Source organism: Epinephelus fuscoguttatus, linkage group LG18 (assembly GCF_011397635.1).
Source record: "Epinephelus fuscoguttatus linkage group LG18, E.fuscoguttatus.final_Chr_v1".
NCBI classification, from domain to species: Eukaryota; Metazoa; Chordata; class Actinopteri; order Perciformes; family Serranidae; genus Epinephelus; species Epinephelus fuscoguttatus.
In genome coordinates this window covers 21,354,199-21,371,126 of record NC_064769.1, presented here as the reverse complement: position 1 = coordinate 21,371,126, position 16,928 = coordinate 21,354,199, and the positions used below count along the sequence as shown (strand labels likewise).

The window sequence follows — 16,928 nt, the reverse complement described above, 5'->3', positions numbered from 1 at the left end:
AGTATAAGCTTTGCTTTCATTATGCAATTCTGTCTGCCACCAGGTAGGATCTCCCTGGAAAATGAAGGCTTGAGTTACAGCTCAAAGGAAGTGTGTAAACCATTGCACAACCAAAACAGGAAGAGGACAGTGCTTTTGTTTCCCACAGTAGCTATCGGTAGCTACCCTCAGTTACCAAAGAGTATCAATGTAAGTTCTTTGCAGATGCTATCCCCAGTAGCGAAAATGGCAGATGGTGGAACAACAAAAGTAATTGTGGAAATGCTACCTGGCAAAAGTAAAAGAGCCCCGTTGCTAGGCTCTGAGAAAACTCGAAAGTGATCCGGTTGTCTTTGCAACAGCGATGCCAACAATAATAGGACATGGAAGCGGTCTAGGCGGAAAAGTTGAAGGTGTCTGTTTTCATTTTAATGCTCTGTAAATAATTTGTAGAGCCTTGACAAATGCTTTCATCACAAACAACTGCACTTTTTAATTTTAATACAACAAATAGCTGGTTAAACCCAGTGATTCCTTCAGTCTTTCCTTTACAATAACCTGTAATGGGCAGAGCACATGCTCAAGCTACCCATAGAGCTGTTTCCTCACCTTAGCGTCATCTATCATTAAATCTTAATCGTCTGTCTCATGCCCTACTTTTTGTGCCATTTGTGCGCTGGTATGCTGCTTCAGCACAAGGGGAGCAAGCAAAATGCATATCTGATCAGAGCAGAGATGACAGACAGAGGAAGAAGCAATATAAATCACAATAACAACACCACATACTCACCACATACACAGCCAAAACTACAATGGCCTGCATTCTCCTATGGTATTACTTTCCAATTGACTGCACTGATGTTTCCCACTGCAGCCTTGCAGGCATTCAAATTCAGCAGACCAACTGTTTGCACAAATATGGTGCTGCTGTATTACAGTCCATTTACAGCATGTTAACACAGCAACAATTTATTTTAATCTGTAGAGATCTAGGCTAAAGCGTGCACAATTTGGCAAATGATGGCAAATTCTGTGTGAATGCAATGCTATTACTTTCCTTATCAACTACACTACTTGATTTCCAGCCAGCAGTGTTCAGCCAAGCTTTCCACCTCACTGACTATAACTGTGCAAAAGGGTCTGTTTTGTGATATTTGTCAACAATAAAGCAGCATCTGTGTTATGTACTTGAGTGGTGATCACTACTTAACCTGTGGGAGGGTAGAGAAACTGAAAATTGTGCCATAGCAAAGTAATGAGAACAAGGACGTTTGAATACATTGAGATAACATTACATTTATTTGCTCAGTACAGATACACAACATGTACATCTTATAATGCCATATAGGCTTGTCACCTACAAAGCATTATGGAATGAAAAATATCTTATTTGTCACAGAGACTCACTTTCACAACAGCAAAATTAAACATGTTTGATCATTTGCATTATCCAAATATTCTCCAACTATAAAAGCATATGCCTTCCAAAAACCTTATCACAAATTAAACTGCCCTGACGTACGAAACGTCACATGGTTTGCCAGGATCTAATACAGTAATGGCTGGATTATCTCAATCTGAAATTTACAAATGGCCCTTTGTTGACTGTGAGCAACTTCCAACTTTCATTGTGGACAAAAGCACATGCAGAGTGAAATTCCTGCATCTTTTGGGACATTTCCAGACCGAGGTTTTGTTACAGTGGTCACCCTCGTCTTGATCTGATAATAATCTCTTGAGCAGAACAGCTGGGTCATGAGTCAGCCATTAATGGGGGTCTAGTGTGGCCTATTTAGAGCCTTATGAAAACACAGAGAAGAAAATCCAATACAGATTAAGAGACGGATAAGAGAATACCGTTGTGTGGGAATGTGTGTGTTAAAGTGCACTTAAAGGGTGAGGCTGTTGCCTGTTCGGGTACTGTCTACTCTAAGACACAAAAGCCAACCAGCGTTCAGTTGGTGTAAAATACTTTTGTTGTTAATTACCAAATTAACTGAAAGTATAAAGTTCTCTGAACTGACAGGACAATATGGTACAGATAAACTTTTGTGCCTCAAGATTGATTTCATAGGGTGTTTTGAAAAAGGCTTCAATTGCACCTTTCAATGTCATGTGTTTTATGTCTGGATTAAATCAAAGACACAGTTTCTACAATTTTATTTACATTGATCCACAAATACAATATGCTACATGAGGACTATGCTTGTTCCCAAGACAGATACACATCTGGGTAGCCCAACTCTTCAAAATGGCAATGCACCTAAAGCTGTCTGCTAACCACACAAGATGCCAGAAGAGGAAGGTGAAGAAGCCGCAGTCACTCTCTAATGGCTCTGGATTACTTGTAAAGGGCTTAAAATAAATTAAAAAGACACACAAAGATATAAGAACTCTGGAAACAGCTATGGAAGGTAGGAAGTGTTGTAATTGTCCTTATTTGCACCAATTTTATGTATTCTTTTCATACCTAAAAAAACAAGAAGATGGTCTTCCAATTTTGCTACTCTGCCCCATCAACAATTATTTTGAGGCCTGCAATTAAACCACAAATGGCTTCCTGAACCAGCCACAGTGTTTATATTGCTTCTTGTTATCTCAAATCCTACCTAACATGGCACCGCCCCTCGAGACAGCCACCACTATAGTGTTGCTCCTTGAGAAGATGAGAGTCGTTCGTTTTCCCACAAGAAAAAGAAAAAGTGTGTGTGTGTGTGTGTGTGTGTGTGTGTGTGTGTGTGTGTGCTAATGTGAGTATGTTTTGGCACAATAATTTCCCAAGACACTTTGTCCTGAATCTTACACATTTCTGAGGAACTGTACCATTAACTGCTGCAAAATTTACACATTTTTAGTGCTGAACTTCTGTCTTCAAATTCAGTGAAATCTTTTTTTTCCCAATCACAGAAGATAGAAATTGACCAAGTAAAATAAAATGTATCTTCATGAAGACAACGCTTTAATCATTTCAATAGGTAAGCATGCTAAATCTACTTAGCGCCCGCAACACTTCACAAGAGAATAGACAGAAGCTAAGTAATTTTACAAAAATAAACTTCTGTGGTTTGACAATCAGATCAGACATTCAATACGCCATTTCTGTACACACCATTTCTGTACATGCCATTTCCGAACAAAAGACTGTACAAATAGGAAAGATTACAATATTTGGCAATGCTTCACAGATGACAGCCAAAATATTTAAAGACAACATGTGAATCTATCTACCACCACTGTACATCATACTCACATACACTCACAAGATACAGTATACTCGAGGGGAGTGATATGCAGCTAGTAAAGCAATGAAACTCGGTTTAGCACCCCTGCTAGAACACCGTTAACAGTCCAATTCAGCCAATGGTCGCCTCCTAACATTCCTGCATACACACACTCATACACACCTATACACACGTGAACAAATAAATTAAAATACACAATATTAAATGAACAGTTCTGAGCCTTGTGTTTGCTCCTGGTTATTTTCAGTTTTACACGAGTTGACTTGTGAATTAACAGTGAGATTCTTTAATTACTCAACAACAATAGGGGTTTAGGTTTGTGTGAAAAGTGTGTGAAATCAAGGCTAGCTAATGTACATTTTCATGTCAATTTCCAGTCTGTGCCTTCCTTCTAAAAACAGTCACATGTCTATAAATTAAGCCCTCCCTAACTGTATGGAAAACACTTTCTCAACAGTTTATTTTCACATCAAGGCAACAATATGTCACTATATACTGAGAAAGAGTCGTATTCATGCCCACAAGGCATCACTGAGCCAACACAGTGCAGTGGACCTACACAAACTTTGTGTACAACCCACTTACATTTTACTAAATCTTCCTATTTTAGATATTTAGAAAAACAATATCATAATCCAAGAAGATCTGTTGAACTTTCTTTGGTAGATTAAATATATAAAGCTAGATTATCTGCACCTAAACAAACCATGACATGAGTCTCTATTGTTGAAAAAAGAGATTGTTTTTCACAATTTTTGAATTTATGAGACATTATGCACACTTGGATTCATTTGGGCTTTAAATTAGTCTTGATAGATTTGTATTTAAAATCAAAATTGAATGAAATGAACCCTCAAAACTACACATGGGGACAAAAGGACGGAATGCAACATGTGCATGCACATATTGGCGCACATACACACACACAACTGAGGATAACAGGAAGTCTTCAAGGTGCTGCACAGAGGTGAGAGGTCAGCCTGCAGGCAGACTGAATGAGCTATTTGTCTGTTCTGTATGTGATCCTCTTGTGTTAGAGTGTGTGTGTGTTTGTGTGTGCATGCACTAGTCCCCAGATATGGGCAAAATAATGATGTAAATTTGAAATTTCCACAATCACATATCCAAGACTTCTCATTAGACTATTCTTCTCAGCAAATCCCAAAGACAAGCGGTAAGGATCACAGTTCAAGGGTCATTCATCTAAGGACATTTCGTTTTAACCTTTGATTAAAAGCCTTTAAATCAGCCCAATGATGTACCAACAATCAGTGAAAAGTAAGTGTAAAAATACATCCTTTCTTGGTCTTGCTTTGTCTTTGACACAGTTATGAAAAAGTGTAGTTACATAATCAAACAACAAAGGTGCCCACTTCTTTCCACTTCTCAATCAGTCAACAAGAGACACAACAAATACACAAACACACAGTTGCATCACTTTTAGTATTCAGGTACTGAGGGCGGGTAAGAGCAAGTGAAAACATTTAAAGAGCTTGCTGTTGGCAGTTCACCTCGGCACCACATTACTAAAACACAGCAGTCAACTGTTGTTGTGTTTTGCATTCATTTCTTCTTCTTTGCATTCAGCTCATACTGTGCTGATGATCTGGCAACAAAGGTCGCACTGTTTCACATACAGCTTTTCAGAACACTTTTCTTGTAATGTTTTGGCAAAATAAGTTAAAGATTCACTTCCTATTTAAGGAAACTGATGAAAATGTTCACTTCTCCAGAGATTTTCAGACACCTTCTTCCCCTCTTCCATCTATCACCCCTGTCCATACAGTACAGTACGCTGGGTTTCCTTGAGCATTTAAAAACACCTTGCAGGGCTATTTAGGCCTCCTTCAGTGCTCTGCTCTTGACTCCCTTTCTCTGTCTTTGCCCGCTGTGGCGTGTGCAGAGAGGACGCCTGTGTAACCTCCAAATGCGACAGAAACAGCAGTGGCAGATTGATGCCTCCTTCCATCTCTTTACAGCACATTTAAGCTTTAAAGAGGAGACATTTTACAGCAAGCACACCAGGCATATTTTAAAAAAGTTCAAATGCCAATTTGGCACAAGAGTTTCCGCTGTGCCTGCTCTACACATGACATGTTGTGCCAATTGTTATTTCTCCGTGACCGTATCCATACCCTGGCCCTGCACATCCTTTTTCAACGGAGCCAACGAAAGCCTTTTTGGTGTTCCTAACCCCAAAGCCACTGCCGCTGCGCTGTAAGCAGAAGGAGCAAAGGCGTTTGAGGCCCTTCCTGAAGGCAGAATTGGAGAGGCTGTAGATGAGACAGTTACAGAAGCTGTTGCTGATGGCCAGCCATGTGGTTAGGAATGAGGCTGCAGGGTGGTGGTAGATCCCCCCGCTCTCCAACAGAAAATAGAGGATGTAGGGCAACCACAGGATATAAAACACACTCGTAATGCGGAACAGTACCATAGCGTATCGCTTGTCCGGGTATGTTGATGTGGGCTGCTGATACTGTGGTTGGGACAAGTGGGGCAACTGTCCTTGCTCTACTGCACTGCTGTCCTTGACCGCAGATCCCGCTGTCAATCCTGTACCCTGCAGCTGTTGGGGTCGGTAGCGCGCGTGGCGCTCGCTGATCTCCCGGGTGTGTTGTCGACAGATCTTGAAGATGTTGGCGTAAGTGAAGCAGACAGTGAGAGCAGCAGGGGCGTAGAGCAGTGCAACAATAAAAGTTGTGAAAGCCGGACGAGTCCTCCACTCAACTGCGCACCACTCCACCACATCCCCGTGGTAACCAGGTTTCCCCCACCCAAGAAAAGATGGGAGAAACACCAAAGCAGAGTACAACCATATCAGAACAATGCAGCAGCGCACTCGACAGGGTGTCACTAGGGACGCATAAGTCAGAGGTCGTGTGATGGCGATGTAGCGGTCTACACTCACACATGCTAACGACACCATTGAAACTGATTTCAAAACAGACACCATGTACCCGAACACCTGGCAGGTGAGTTTGGGATCGAGGCCCTGGAGGTGATGGAGGAGGGACAGGGAGGGGAACAGGCAGCTCACGCCCACCAGCAGATCAGCGTACGCCATAGTCTGGATGAAAGTGCTGGTGGTGTGCTGGCTGAGCAGGGGGGCACAGTGAAACACAAAAATCACCACCAAGTTACCAGAAATAATGAGAACAGTGAGGAGAAGTATAATAGAGACTTCAAGGAGGCAGGTGCTGAAAATCTGGGAATAGCCTATCTCAAGCAGGCAGAAGGGAGCAGATAAGTTTGACGGGTCAGCTAGGCTCTGGTTCAGTGGATCCAGGGAGGAATTCATCATCTTGGGCAGGAATACGTGTCCGAGGGGCCCTTCAAGGGTACGATGAACCAAAGAACCTGCTATTTTGACAGGTAGCTGGCTGGTTCTGAATGTAGCCGTATGGTTTCAGTCCAAACGAAAAGCTCCATGCTGCGGTTCCATGATGAGACTGCTGCCATCTGCCATTTTTAATGCAGGAGGGATGGAAAGGACAGAGAAAGGTGAGGAAGCCCCCTGGGTTTGTCCTCGGTGCGGGCAGTTATGTTTTTTTCAGAATACAAAACCACCGGGGTAGAAACAGATTAACACACAAAAAGAGACGTGTGTATTCCTTGTCTTCTTTTTTTTCCAGATAAAGCAAACCCAGCTGAAGGCACAAAAAGGGGAAAAAAAACAGACAGAAATGTGACTTTGTTTAAAGGAATTCCAGTCCGATCTATGCTTGAAATGCCTCCGCTCCCTATAAAGTCAAAGATGTCTTCAACATCTGCTGCAGCTGCAGAAAGCACTGACTGAAGCTCTCTTATCTGTCTGTAGTCCACAGAGTCACAGACACAGCTTCCAGTGAAAAGACATTATTGTGTAATGTGCTGCGTGCATAAATTGAGGAAAGGTGGCATTAAGGGTAATTTCTCCTTTTCCTTCTGTCCTCCTTCTTCCTCTTCTTTTTCCTCTTGTTCCTTGCCTCTCCTTCACCCTCTTTTCACCACTCCTCCGTGTCCGCTTGCTCTTGTCTCAGTTTCTGTCTGGTCCTTCGCAGTAAGATCACAGCAGACTGCCATGAGCTGAAGGGATGAAGGCGGTGCGCGGGGGTGACTGATATTTAAAACACGCGCACACACATACAAACACACCTCAGCTGTTATTTCTATCTAGAGGAGCAGCAACTCTGTCTGGACTGGAAATGAGGTAGGCAGGCATACCGATGCTGGGAGAACCCCCCGTGTTCATTTATCCTTCTTTGCTCTGTCTCTCTCACTCCCTCTGCCTCTCTCTCTACAGAAACAGTGGCACCGAGGCCCCTCCCCTTCCCCGTGGCTCCAACCAATGATCAACTGCAAGGGCACGAGGCTTGCCTCCTTCCCCCACCCTCTCAACCCTCCCTGTTTTGTTTTGCTTTTTTGTTGCCTTTTTTTTTTTTTTTTTTTGGTGCCAGTGTTTCTCATAATCAACCCGGAGACTCAAACTCGGTTTCACACTGTCAAATTAGAAACATTCAGTGTTAACATAGTTCAAAATTGACATTGGAGTGTTCACAGCCTCTCACCTAATTCCCAAAAGACAGGACATTTTGAGCTGTAAGAATGGACATTGTCCTCCTTCACTGCAGAAAAGTTATTGTATTTGTCTAAAGGAAAACAATAACTATGTGCCTGGGTGCAGTTTACAGGAAATATTTCTTTTCCTAATCTGATTGTTAACTAAGGACACACAGTCCAGGACAGCGGGTCCCCATTTAGCTTTGTGCATATAAGTATACTATACAGTACGTGCTTATTATCGTACAAAGGGTAAATCAGCTCTTTATGTGTGTGGGTTTTAAAATCACATTCCGTGAATAAAAAGCACAGGGACAAACTGTGAGAAAAGTGCTGCCACATAAATGATAGTCTTTCATTTCTTTTGAAAGCATCCATTAAGGTCAATGTGTTACATTTTTTTTAAATGTATTTATGAAGGGAGCCTTGACTGCATTTTAACTGGCTCTGGGATTTCTTTTATTCTGGTACTCTACTGTAAAATGAATTAAACTTAACGCGATAAATCAATTTATAATAATCTAGTCATTTTCAGATTTGTAATCGACTAATAATAAACAACAGCAACAGAAAAGCTTAAGAGGCTGCGAGACGAATTTGAATACATGAAAGCACAGCGCAAATAATTTAATTTGCGCTCACAGCACAGTGTGTAATTAGATGCCGATTCACTAACGCAGCAAGTAATTATGCAATTAGTAACTGCCTCTGCCTTCTAGGCGCAAACTGCAAGTGAAGGAGACATTGAAAGCCGCAATTCAGTGTTGGCAGTTCAGCATGTTCAAATAAAAATGTTGCTAAAAATAACATTTCCTAGGGCCACTTAAAGTGTACTGGAGAAATTCACAGGTTTAAAACATATCTAAAAAAATAGACTAATGTAGCAGAAAACGGTATAAAAAGTTGTGCATAAGACTATTGACAAAACAAAAAAAAACAAAACAAAAAAAAAAAAAAAACACATGCCACTGGTCTAGCTGTGTCTAGTTCTAGTCTAGCTCAGGTTTAATAAACTAATAAACTCAACTAAGACGGTTTACTATACTGTAAAACTGTATATTTTACTTGCTTTGCTGACATTACATACAATAGCTATAATAGCCTTAATCAAACCTGGACACTTAAAAAAGAATTCTATGACTAGGTTGAACTGCGATGTTCTTCTTCAGGTATTTGTACTGAAACTTGCTGGAGTGTCATGTGGGAATGTCTCAACATAAAGCATTACAAAAAATCATATTAGAGGTCATGCTGGCAAAGTTCCCAGTAATGAAACATACCATTTATATAAAATGAACACACTGAAATAGCATCCCATTAAAAAATAAGCACATGCTCACATAGTTCTCAGTACTTGTGCCTTTTACAAGGGTACTTGTGTAATATATAATTACACAAACGGCCTACTTTATGGTCTGAACAGATATATAAGTGTTTGCTTTTTGTCTGCTGTTGAACTTTGCAACTTTATGTGTGCACGTGTCTCTGAAAGAGCAGGAAAGAGACAGAAACTACATGTGGACATGTAGAAATAGTCAGTATTAAGTGGCAACTACTTAATTTCTTATGAAAGTAGTCTTAATGTTGTAAGTGAGTAGAGCTGCAACGATTAATTGAACATTGAACAAAATTCTCTGATGCCAGCTTCTTAAATGTGACAGTATCTTTGGGTTGTGGACAAAACAAGAAATTTGAGGACGTCATCTTGTGCTTTAGGAAACACTGACTGACTGATTTTTCACCATTTTCTGATGTTTTATAGACCAAAAACTTAGCAGTCAATCAAGAAACTAACTCACACATAAATAGATTGCAGCCTGAAAACACAGTACAAACAAGATCCAAACTTTTTCAGATTATATTCATGTTTCATGTAACAGAGTGTTTGCATATGACCAGTAACTTTGTCCATGTACGTCTGAGTGTGCATGTCCTCCTGTCTACTTGGCCAGAGAGCCCTACACAGATATGCACCTGCTCCTGATTTTGCATGCATCATCAGATGCTGCACCTCCATTTAACACGAGAGTTGCTTTGACACAGTCAGCTATACCCAGGTAGCACGACCTCACCAGACATCTTTTAATCTGCCTCCAGGCAACATTAACAGAGAAGGTGTTTTATTGCAAGACTCTGAAGGACTCAGCTGAACACTCTGTTTTACTTTTCTTTAAAAGCAGGTTAGCCTTGCAAGTCCCTGTCAGCCCTTCTGCAAAGCGCCTACTTAATCTGTGTTAGATTAATAACCAGCTGAGTTATTTTTAGATCATATGATGTGCTGATTACATTTAATTACTCAGGATCCTGTGCTAAAATTAGAAACTTCAGTGGGTAGTAATCACTGTCAGGTTTAGTGCTGCATGGTCTACATCCTCTTCCTAATGGATTTCTGAAGACTGCAGAGTGAGTCTCGTGCAGGGCAATTTGGTGTAGCGTGATGGAGACCCAAACATACCCACACAGCCACTCTCACACACGCGCACACACACACACACACACACACACACACACCAGCCTGCACCTTTCTCCCCCGCAATCCAGACACACTCCCATGCTTTCACGCATCTCCTCTGCCCACCACACGAGGAGCTAAAAATAGATGACAGTACAACGAAAAGGGTTGGAGCAAGAGGAGGGATGGGAGGAAAGGATGAGGAAGGGACTCAAAGAAAACACAGAGCTCATCAAAGACGAGAGAAGGAAGAGGTGGAGGAGAGAAAGACATACAATGTTGCACAAACAAATCAGCACGAAGAAAAGCGAGCTGTGAGAACGGGGAAGAAGGAAGAGCGTGATGTACTGTCACCTGGTTGCCAGGCTGAGCACAACTTAGTCCTGTCAGCTACGTAACTAATGTTTCCTCACAGCTTGTTAATCTCTGAAGGACAGGCGTCCAGCAGCTTGACCACAAGCCTGGCAACAATACAGTGGCCGTAAAGTCCTGTAAAGCATGTGTTAAAAATACTGTGCTAAATACTTTTCATGTTCTCATGTCAAATAATATTGTTGGTTAATAACGTGATTGGTCTTTACTGACATTGCTGTAACTACTGTAAGGGTGGGATTTAATTAATGCTTAATATCAGTGGTGATTCATCTGCAAAATGCCAGCAAATGTCTTTCATTTTTACTTTAAGGAATACTTTGCAGATTTTCAACCAGCATCATAACTATGTGGGTGGTATGTGTAAATGAACTGTGGTAGAATTCCCTGCATCTCACCAGCACCCAGATCAGATTTTTGCTGGCTTTAGGGCTGTTGCTCAGACTACACATTGCCCTTTCCCATTTTCGTATGCCCACCACCACAGATACAAAGAGTATAGAAGCAGATCAGGAAAGAGACCTGCCCCTCTCTCAAACTCAGACCAAACTCCGATCAAACTGTAAAACTAGGCAGTGCCGATCAAATATAAACCAAGATTCTGTTACTGGATTGCCTATTTCTCACCTCAAATATCTTCAGAAACATATTTTACTGCACTGTTTAGCTGTAATATGAGAATTTGTGAACTGGAAGTGGGCGCCAAACTGTTTCCTGTATTGTAAAAACTGAGGAAACTGAGATCAAACAGTAAAACTAGGCAGCGCTGATCAAATGTGTGCCAAGATTCTGTTACTGGATTGTTTATTTCTCACCTAAAAGATCTTTAGAAACATGTTTTAGTGTACTGTTTAGCCATGAGAAATTATAAACAGGAAGTGGGCGCTTTTCCTTTATTGTAAAAACTGAGAAAACTGAAATTAAACAGTAAAACTAGGCTTTGCTGATTAAACCTGAGCCAAGATTCTGTGACTGCGTTGCCTTTATCTGCTTAAAAAGGCTTTCAGAAACATATTTTGTCTCAAAGTCTGAATGTAATTTGAGATTATTTATTATCAGCTGGCCACCATATTGTTTGCTGTGTCAAAACAGACAAGCGTGCACTGTCAACCACCAGCAGGAGTGCCTATTGATCACGTGTGGTGCGGTGCATTCTGGTAGATGTAGGTTTTCCATCTCTTGAGCAAAAGCGTATGCCATAGCTCCTTTACCTCTGTTTTCTGTCATCATGTAGCACCAATTTCAAAAGTATTTGCATCTTTCTACTACATAGAAAGCCCAGTTTTATGAAAGGATGGTTTTTCCAGCAGTGAGATACTTCTTTAACTAACAAAAAATAATTCATTCCGAAAAAGGGAATACATTTTCTGTTGACAAGCTGAGTTAATCAACCATTAAAAGAAAAAAAATCATTAACTTGCAACTGCCTTTCTGGTTGACTTCCATCTGATTATTATTAACAACCACCATCCAGCACGATTCAGCTGGTGGCTCATAATCCTGATAAGTCTGCTCTGTTTTAATATAAATATAAAAATAAGCAGTCACACCATGCCAAGTTTTGTATCAGCGTGATATGACAGAGAAAAAAAGGACTGATCAGCTGATGCCCTATCAAAGGTTTTTACTAAAACAGGAAACATCTGGTAGGAATAGAAATGGAAAGAATTTCAAAGAACTGGACAGCTAACACACCCTCATTAATATCTGAGAATTAATGATGTTTATCTTTGTGGTCTCCACGGTGAGCCTGGAGCTAGTACATAAAAGTAATACCAACATCAGGCGAGGGCGGTGAGAGTTGTTACATAGTCACAGACAAAAACATTATTATAATAAGATACACAAAAGCCTGTTCACATTCAACTGCAGAAAATATTTCCAAATTCTTTCATCTGACTGTCTGAACCTTCAGGCATCCACTGTGTGTTTTATAATGTGGGAAACTAGCTTCAAAGCAGGATACGAAAACATCTAAAAGTATTTCCATTTCAGCTGAAGTCAGAACGGCAATGCACACATAAACCTATGGGACAGGGAAACAGGCGGGCCTCCAGTCACAGAGAAAAAGAAAGAAGCAGACACGCCAGGCCGCCAAGGCAGCGGGAGAGGAGCGAGAAAAGAGGCAAGCAGACAGTGTGACAAACACAAATGAGCAGGTAGACAGAGAGAGGCAGGAAGACACGCGAGTTGACAGGAGCACAAACAGGTCTAGGTAGAAGTCAGGCGTACACAAATACAAACGGTTATAAAGACAGACAGGCATACAGGTCATTATGTGGGTCAGACTTAGACAGGCAGGCAGACAGACAGATATGAGCACTTGTTTTTTGCTCTCCACAGGAGGCTGGCGCAGCAGGTCTGGGGACCAGGCCTGTGTTTATCTGATCACATTGTGTCCACACTACACATATCCGCATGTGTGTATGCTCATTGCTCATACACCATAGGAGACATTTCTAACATTCTGACCCCCTCATGTAGGTGAAAGGTGGCTTAAACACCTTTGAATATCACGTAGTAACAAAATATTACACCACACAACTAGGGCTGTCACAACAACTACTTTTGCTGGACAATGTACTGTCCCAGAGATAATTGTAACAAACAATATTATTGTCATTTAGAGACCATGTTATGTCACTAACAAAATATTATAACAACACAATACTGTAAGTACATCCTTTCGAAGAGCAATGTACTTTTAATTCTTAAGAATATACAGACATTGGAATAGGAATATAATAAAAATATTTAACATTTTTAAAGAAAGTAATTAACACCTGTCAATAAGCTTATACTGTAGTTAGGGCTGGCTCAGGCTTGTTTTGGACCAGCCCCTAGTTAGGCTGACACAGGCCAAGTCAGCCAGGGGACCTCCTATAATACATCGAGCACCTTCTCTCCATCTCTCTCTCTCCTTTGCTAACATTCATGTCCTATTACTGCATCTCACTAACTCGGCTCTACTGCATGTCACTAACTCGGCTTCTTCTCAGGAGTTCTAGCTATTACTACATCTATTGCACATCTGTCCATCCTAGAAGAGGGATCCCTCCTCAGTTGCATTTGCTGAGGTTTCTACCATCCCCCCCCCCCCATTAAAGGTTTTTTTTGGGGGGGAGTTTTTCTTCATCCGCTGTAAGGGTTCAAAGGACAGAGGGATGTTGGATGCTGTAAAGCCCTGTGAGGCAAATTGTGATTTGTGATATTGGGCTTTATAAATAAAATTGAATTGAACTGAACTGAATAAAGACGAGAAAGTCTTTAGGAAATTATTGTACCATTTGGCCGACAAAAACAAAACCAAGTGTTGCTCCTTGATACTATTAGACACACTTAGCAAAACTCAAGCAACACAGCAGTAACATCCATGAACTGGCCAGTGTGCTGCCGTACATCCCTGGGAGCCGAGCAGTTTGCTGGTGGATTTACAGAGTGAAGGATGAAGTCATTGGAGAGTAAAACCACTAACAATGGACTTTTTGGCTTGTTGCCAGGGGTTGGCAAGTTGACAACTTTTAGGACTGTGCCTCTTCCACTACAAAAGTGCACATCAGTGAGCTACGCTGTGTCACCTTTGAAGTATTGTTTAATTTTTCTGTGGACTCACGCAAGTAGGCGTAAGGGAAAAAGGGAGAATCGCTGTGCTAAAGTCTTGTAATGGTCGTGAAAACCCTGCTGTTTATTCTAGCATCATGTGGCTAAAATGTTGATGCAAACATGCACACATGTAAACGAAAAGGGCAATATCAAGGTCAGCAAAATGTTTACAGTCATGTCCATTTATCGTACAATAGGTAGATAACATCATTATTTTGAGAGGCCTAAAAACCACCATAAACCACAAACGCACAAGCTAACAAGAACCTCAAAATTCACGATAGAGATGAATTCACTGCTCTCCAATACTGTGTCACACGACTGCACAGTTAATACACTGGTACTTCAGTGAATGTGACATTAATACTGTCAACAGTTTATCCCTCCTATAGAAACTGACAATAAGTGTGCCTACACTGTGCATGACCACATATTCCAGCACAATGGTTCCCAACTGTCAGGCCTCTTAACATTTGCTACTGGGTTACGACAACATGATTATGAACTAAAGTAGGTTATCAGCACACAAGGTAATCAGTCAATCATCACCCTCATAACTTCTTGGTCTGCTTGTGCTGCATTCCTATTACTCTGGCGCATCCACATCAAACACTGTCAATATAAAAATGATCTGTGGTGCAAAAAAAAGGTTTGGACCAATGTGTGAACATGATTTTGCACGCTATAATATCCATTCAGTATTTATCAAATTATTACCACCACACTACAACTTGTAACATGAAAGAAACGATGTCAAATTCTTAAGCAACACTTTACATAGTACATAACAATGAAAATGTGTTATATACTTATACTGTAATGTGGTCACAGTGTTACTGCCCCTCAGCACAATGACAAATGTTGACTTTCATTATGTCACTTCTTTCATAACCAATTATTAATTTGCTAGACAGTAATTGTCAGTGACTGGCTTCTGCCCACTACTTATGAACATAATCCAAAAGGTGGGCCATGGCTCCATCCGAATGAATTCATTGATTACCGGGGGAGTGAAGTCAACATTCAAAGTTAGACTGGTACTTCTGATATTACACAGCAGGGACCCTCGTATCACGTGATTTATCAGGGCTAAAGAGGGAAAGAATATGTTAGATTTCTATGACCTGTTCCACTTCCATCAATGCCCTGCATTCAGATATGTGGATGAACACCAAGTTCAGACAGAGTTAGGGTACAAAAGAGGGCACTAGCTAGGACATAATGTGCATGCAGCGCAAGTCAGCACAAAGAGATACAAGCTGAACACAGAAGGCACACAAAACAAATTAGGAGCTGGCACATGAGTATGGTATGTACAAAATTTTAAAACAGGAGCTGAAAAGGGAAAGAAGGAATTAGAACATGAAAAGAAAAGCTTTAATTAGCAGCAGTGACAATACCAACATCAATGTAGTGAAATTCTTTCCTAATTAATGTTATAATATTCAGAGTACAATTACGCAATACATTTCAATGGTCTTTTCATCATGTTAGAGCTACTCTATTAACAAGACCTTTCGTGTCCTAGTTCTAGGTTGATTTGGAAAATCAATACAACTTGCACACCTTGTTGTGTAGAACAAGATTTATCATCTCTCTGTCCTTTAACTGTTCTTGGCTACCTCTCCCGTCTTGCTCTAAGGAGACTAAATAAAACACCCAAATCATCTGTCAGAGTCAGATACAGCTGCACGTGTTCTCCGCACTTTCCTCTGTGTGTTTGTTGGCTGACGTACAAACCTGGAATGCTTTAGTGCTTCTGCAATAAATTCCTTTCCAACTTTCTGGTTATCAGTACAGTGGCATTGTGATCTGTTGTTTTTGTTGTCTGAGTGAACTTTGAGATTCCATTCATACCTTTCATGTCAACAGAAAACAGCGTGGCCCCTGCAGGAATTTGGCGTAAAACTTCTATTTCAGTTTATCTTTTTTTAAACTGTTTCCATCATCACATGCCAGAGATGTAAGGCACAATAAAGGAAAAGTGCAAAGACAGTGATAGGAAAAGAGCAAAAGAGAAAGGGAGGAAGGAGGGAAATGTGGTCAGGGAGGGCGAAGAAAATGAGAGTGGGAGAGGGGAGCAGAGGGGAGGAAAGGGCAAGACCAACATCTTGTCACCACCTGGGACCCAGCTTGCTGCCTGGGGATGTTGCCTTTATATAAGAGCAGTGGACAGAGCTGCAGCCAAGAAAAAAAAACATTTTTTACAGAGACTAACACACTGTTTAGTGTGCAGGGGGGCTATCCATCTATAACAGTGCTAAGTCACCTCCGATCCTACACACATGGCCACACAGACAGACCTAAACATGCACAACAAAAATTACCAACTGAAAAGCTTGCTGTCATTTCTGAACATACAGACATACATCTGAAGAGAAGAGGCACACAGGCAGTACCACAAGAAATATGATTCTTTACTTTCAGAGGTTCATAAACATTTCATTTGCTCATTCATTTTCCATAATTGCTTCTCTTGTGGGGGGTCATGGGGAGGCTGGAGCCTATCCCAGCTGACATTGGGCGAGAGGTGGAGTACACCCTGGACAGGTCACCAGACTATCACAGGGCTGACACATAGAGACAGACAACCATTCACACTCACATTCACACCTACGGACAATTAAGGGTCACCAATTAACCTGCATGTCTTCGGACTGTGGGAGGAAGCCGGAGTACCCGGAGAAAACCAAGTTGATACCGAGAGAACATGCAAACTCCACATAGAAGGGCCCCCCCCA

At 41.2% G+C, this 16,928-nt stretch overlaps 2 protein-coding genes across 4 annotated transcripts in view; both read right to left on the bottom strand.

The window, feature by feature from the left end:
- The window catches only part of LOC125905492 (rab GTPase-activating protein 1), a 99,095-nt gene that overhangs the window by 42,328 nt on the left and 39,839 nt on the right, over window positions 1-16,928 (bottom strand). The gene's annotated exons all lie outside the window — the stretch shown is intronic.
- On the bottom strand, window positions 1,354-7,466 carry LOC125905493 (probable G-protein coupled receptor 21). The gene has a single exon (XM_049603457.1). It carries the CDS (start codon window positions 6,520-6,522, stop codon window positions 5,305-5,307), a length of 1,218 nt encoding a protein of 405 aa, XP_049459414.1. The 5' UTR covers window positions 6,523-7,466; the 3' UTR covers window positions 1,354-5,304.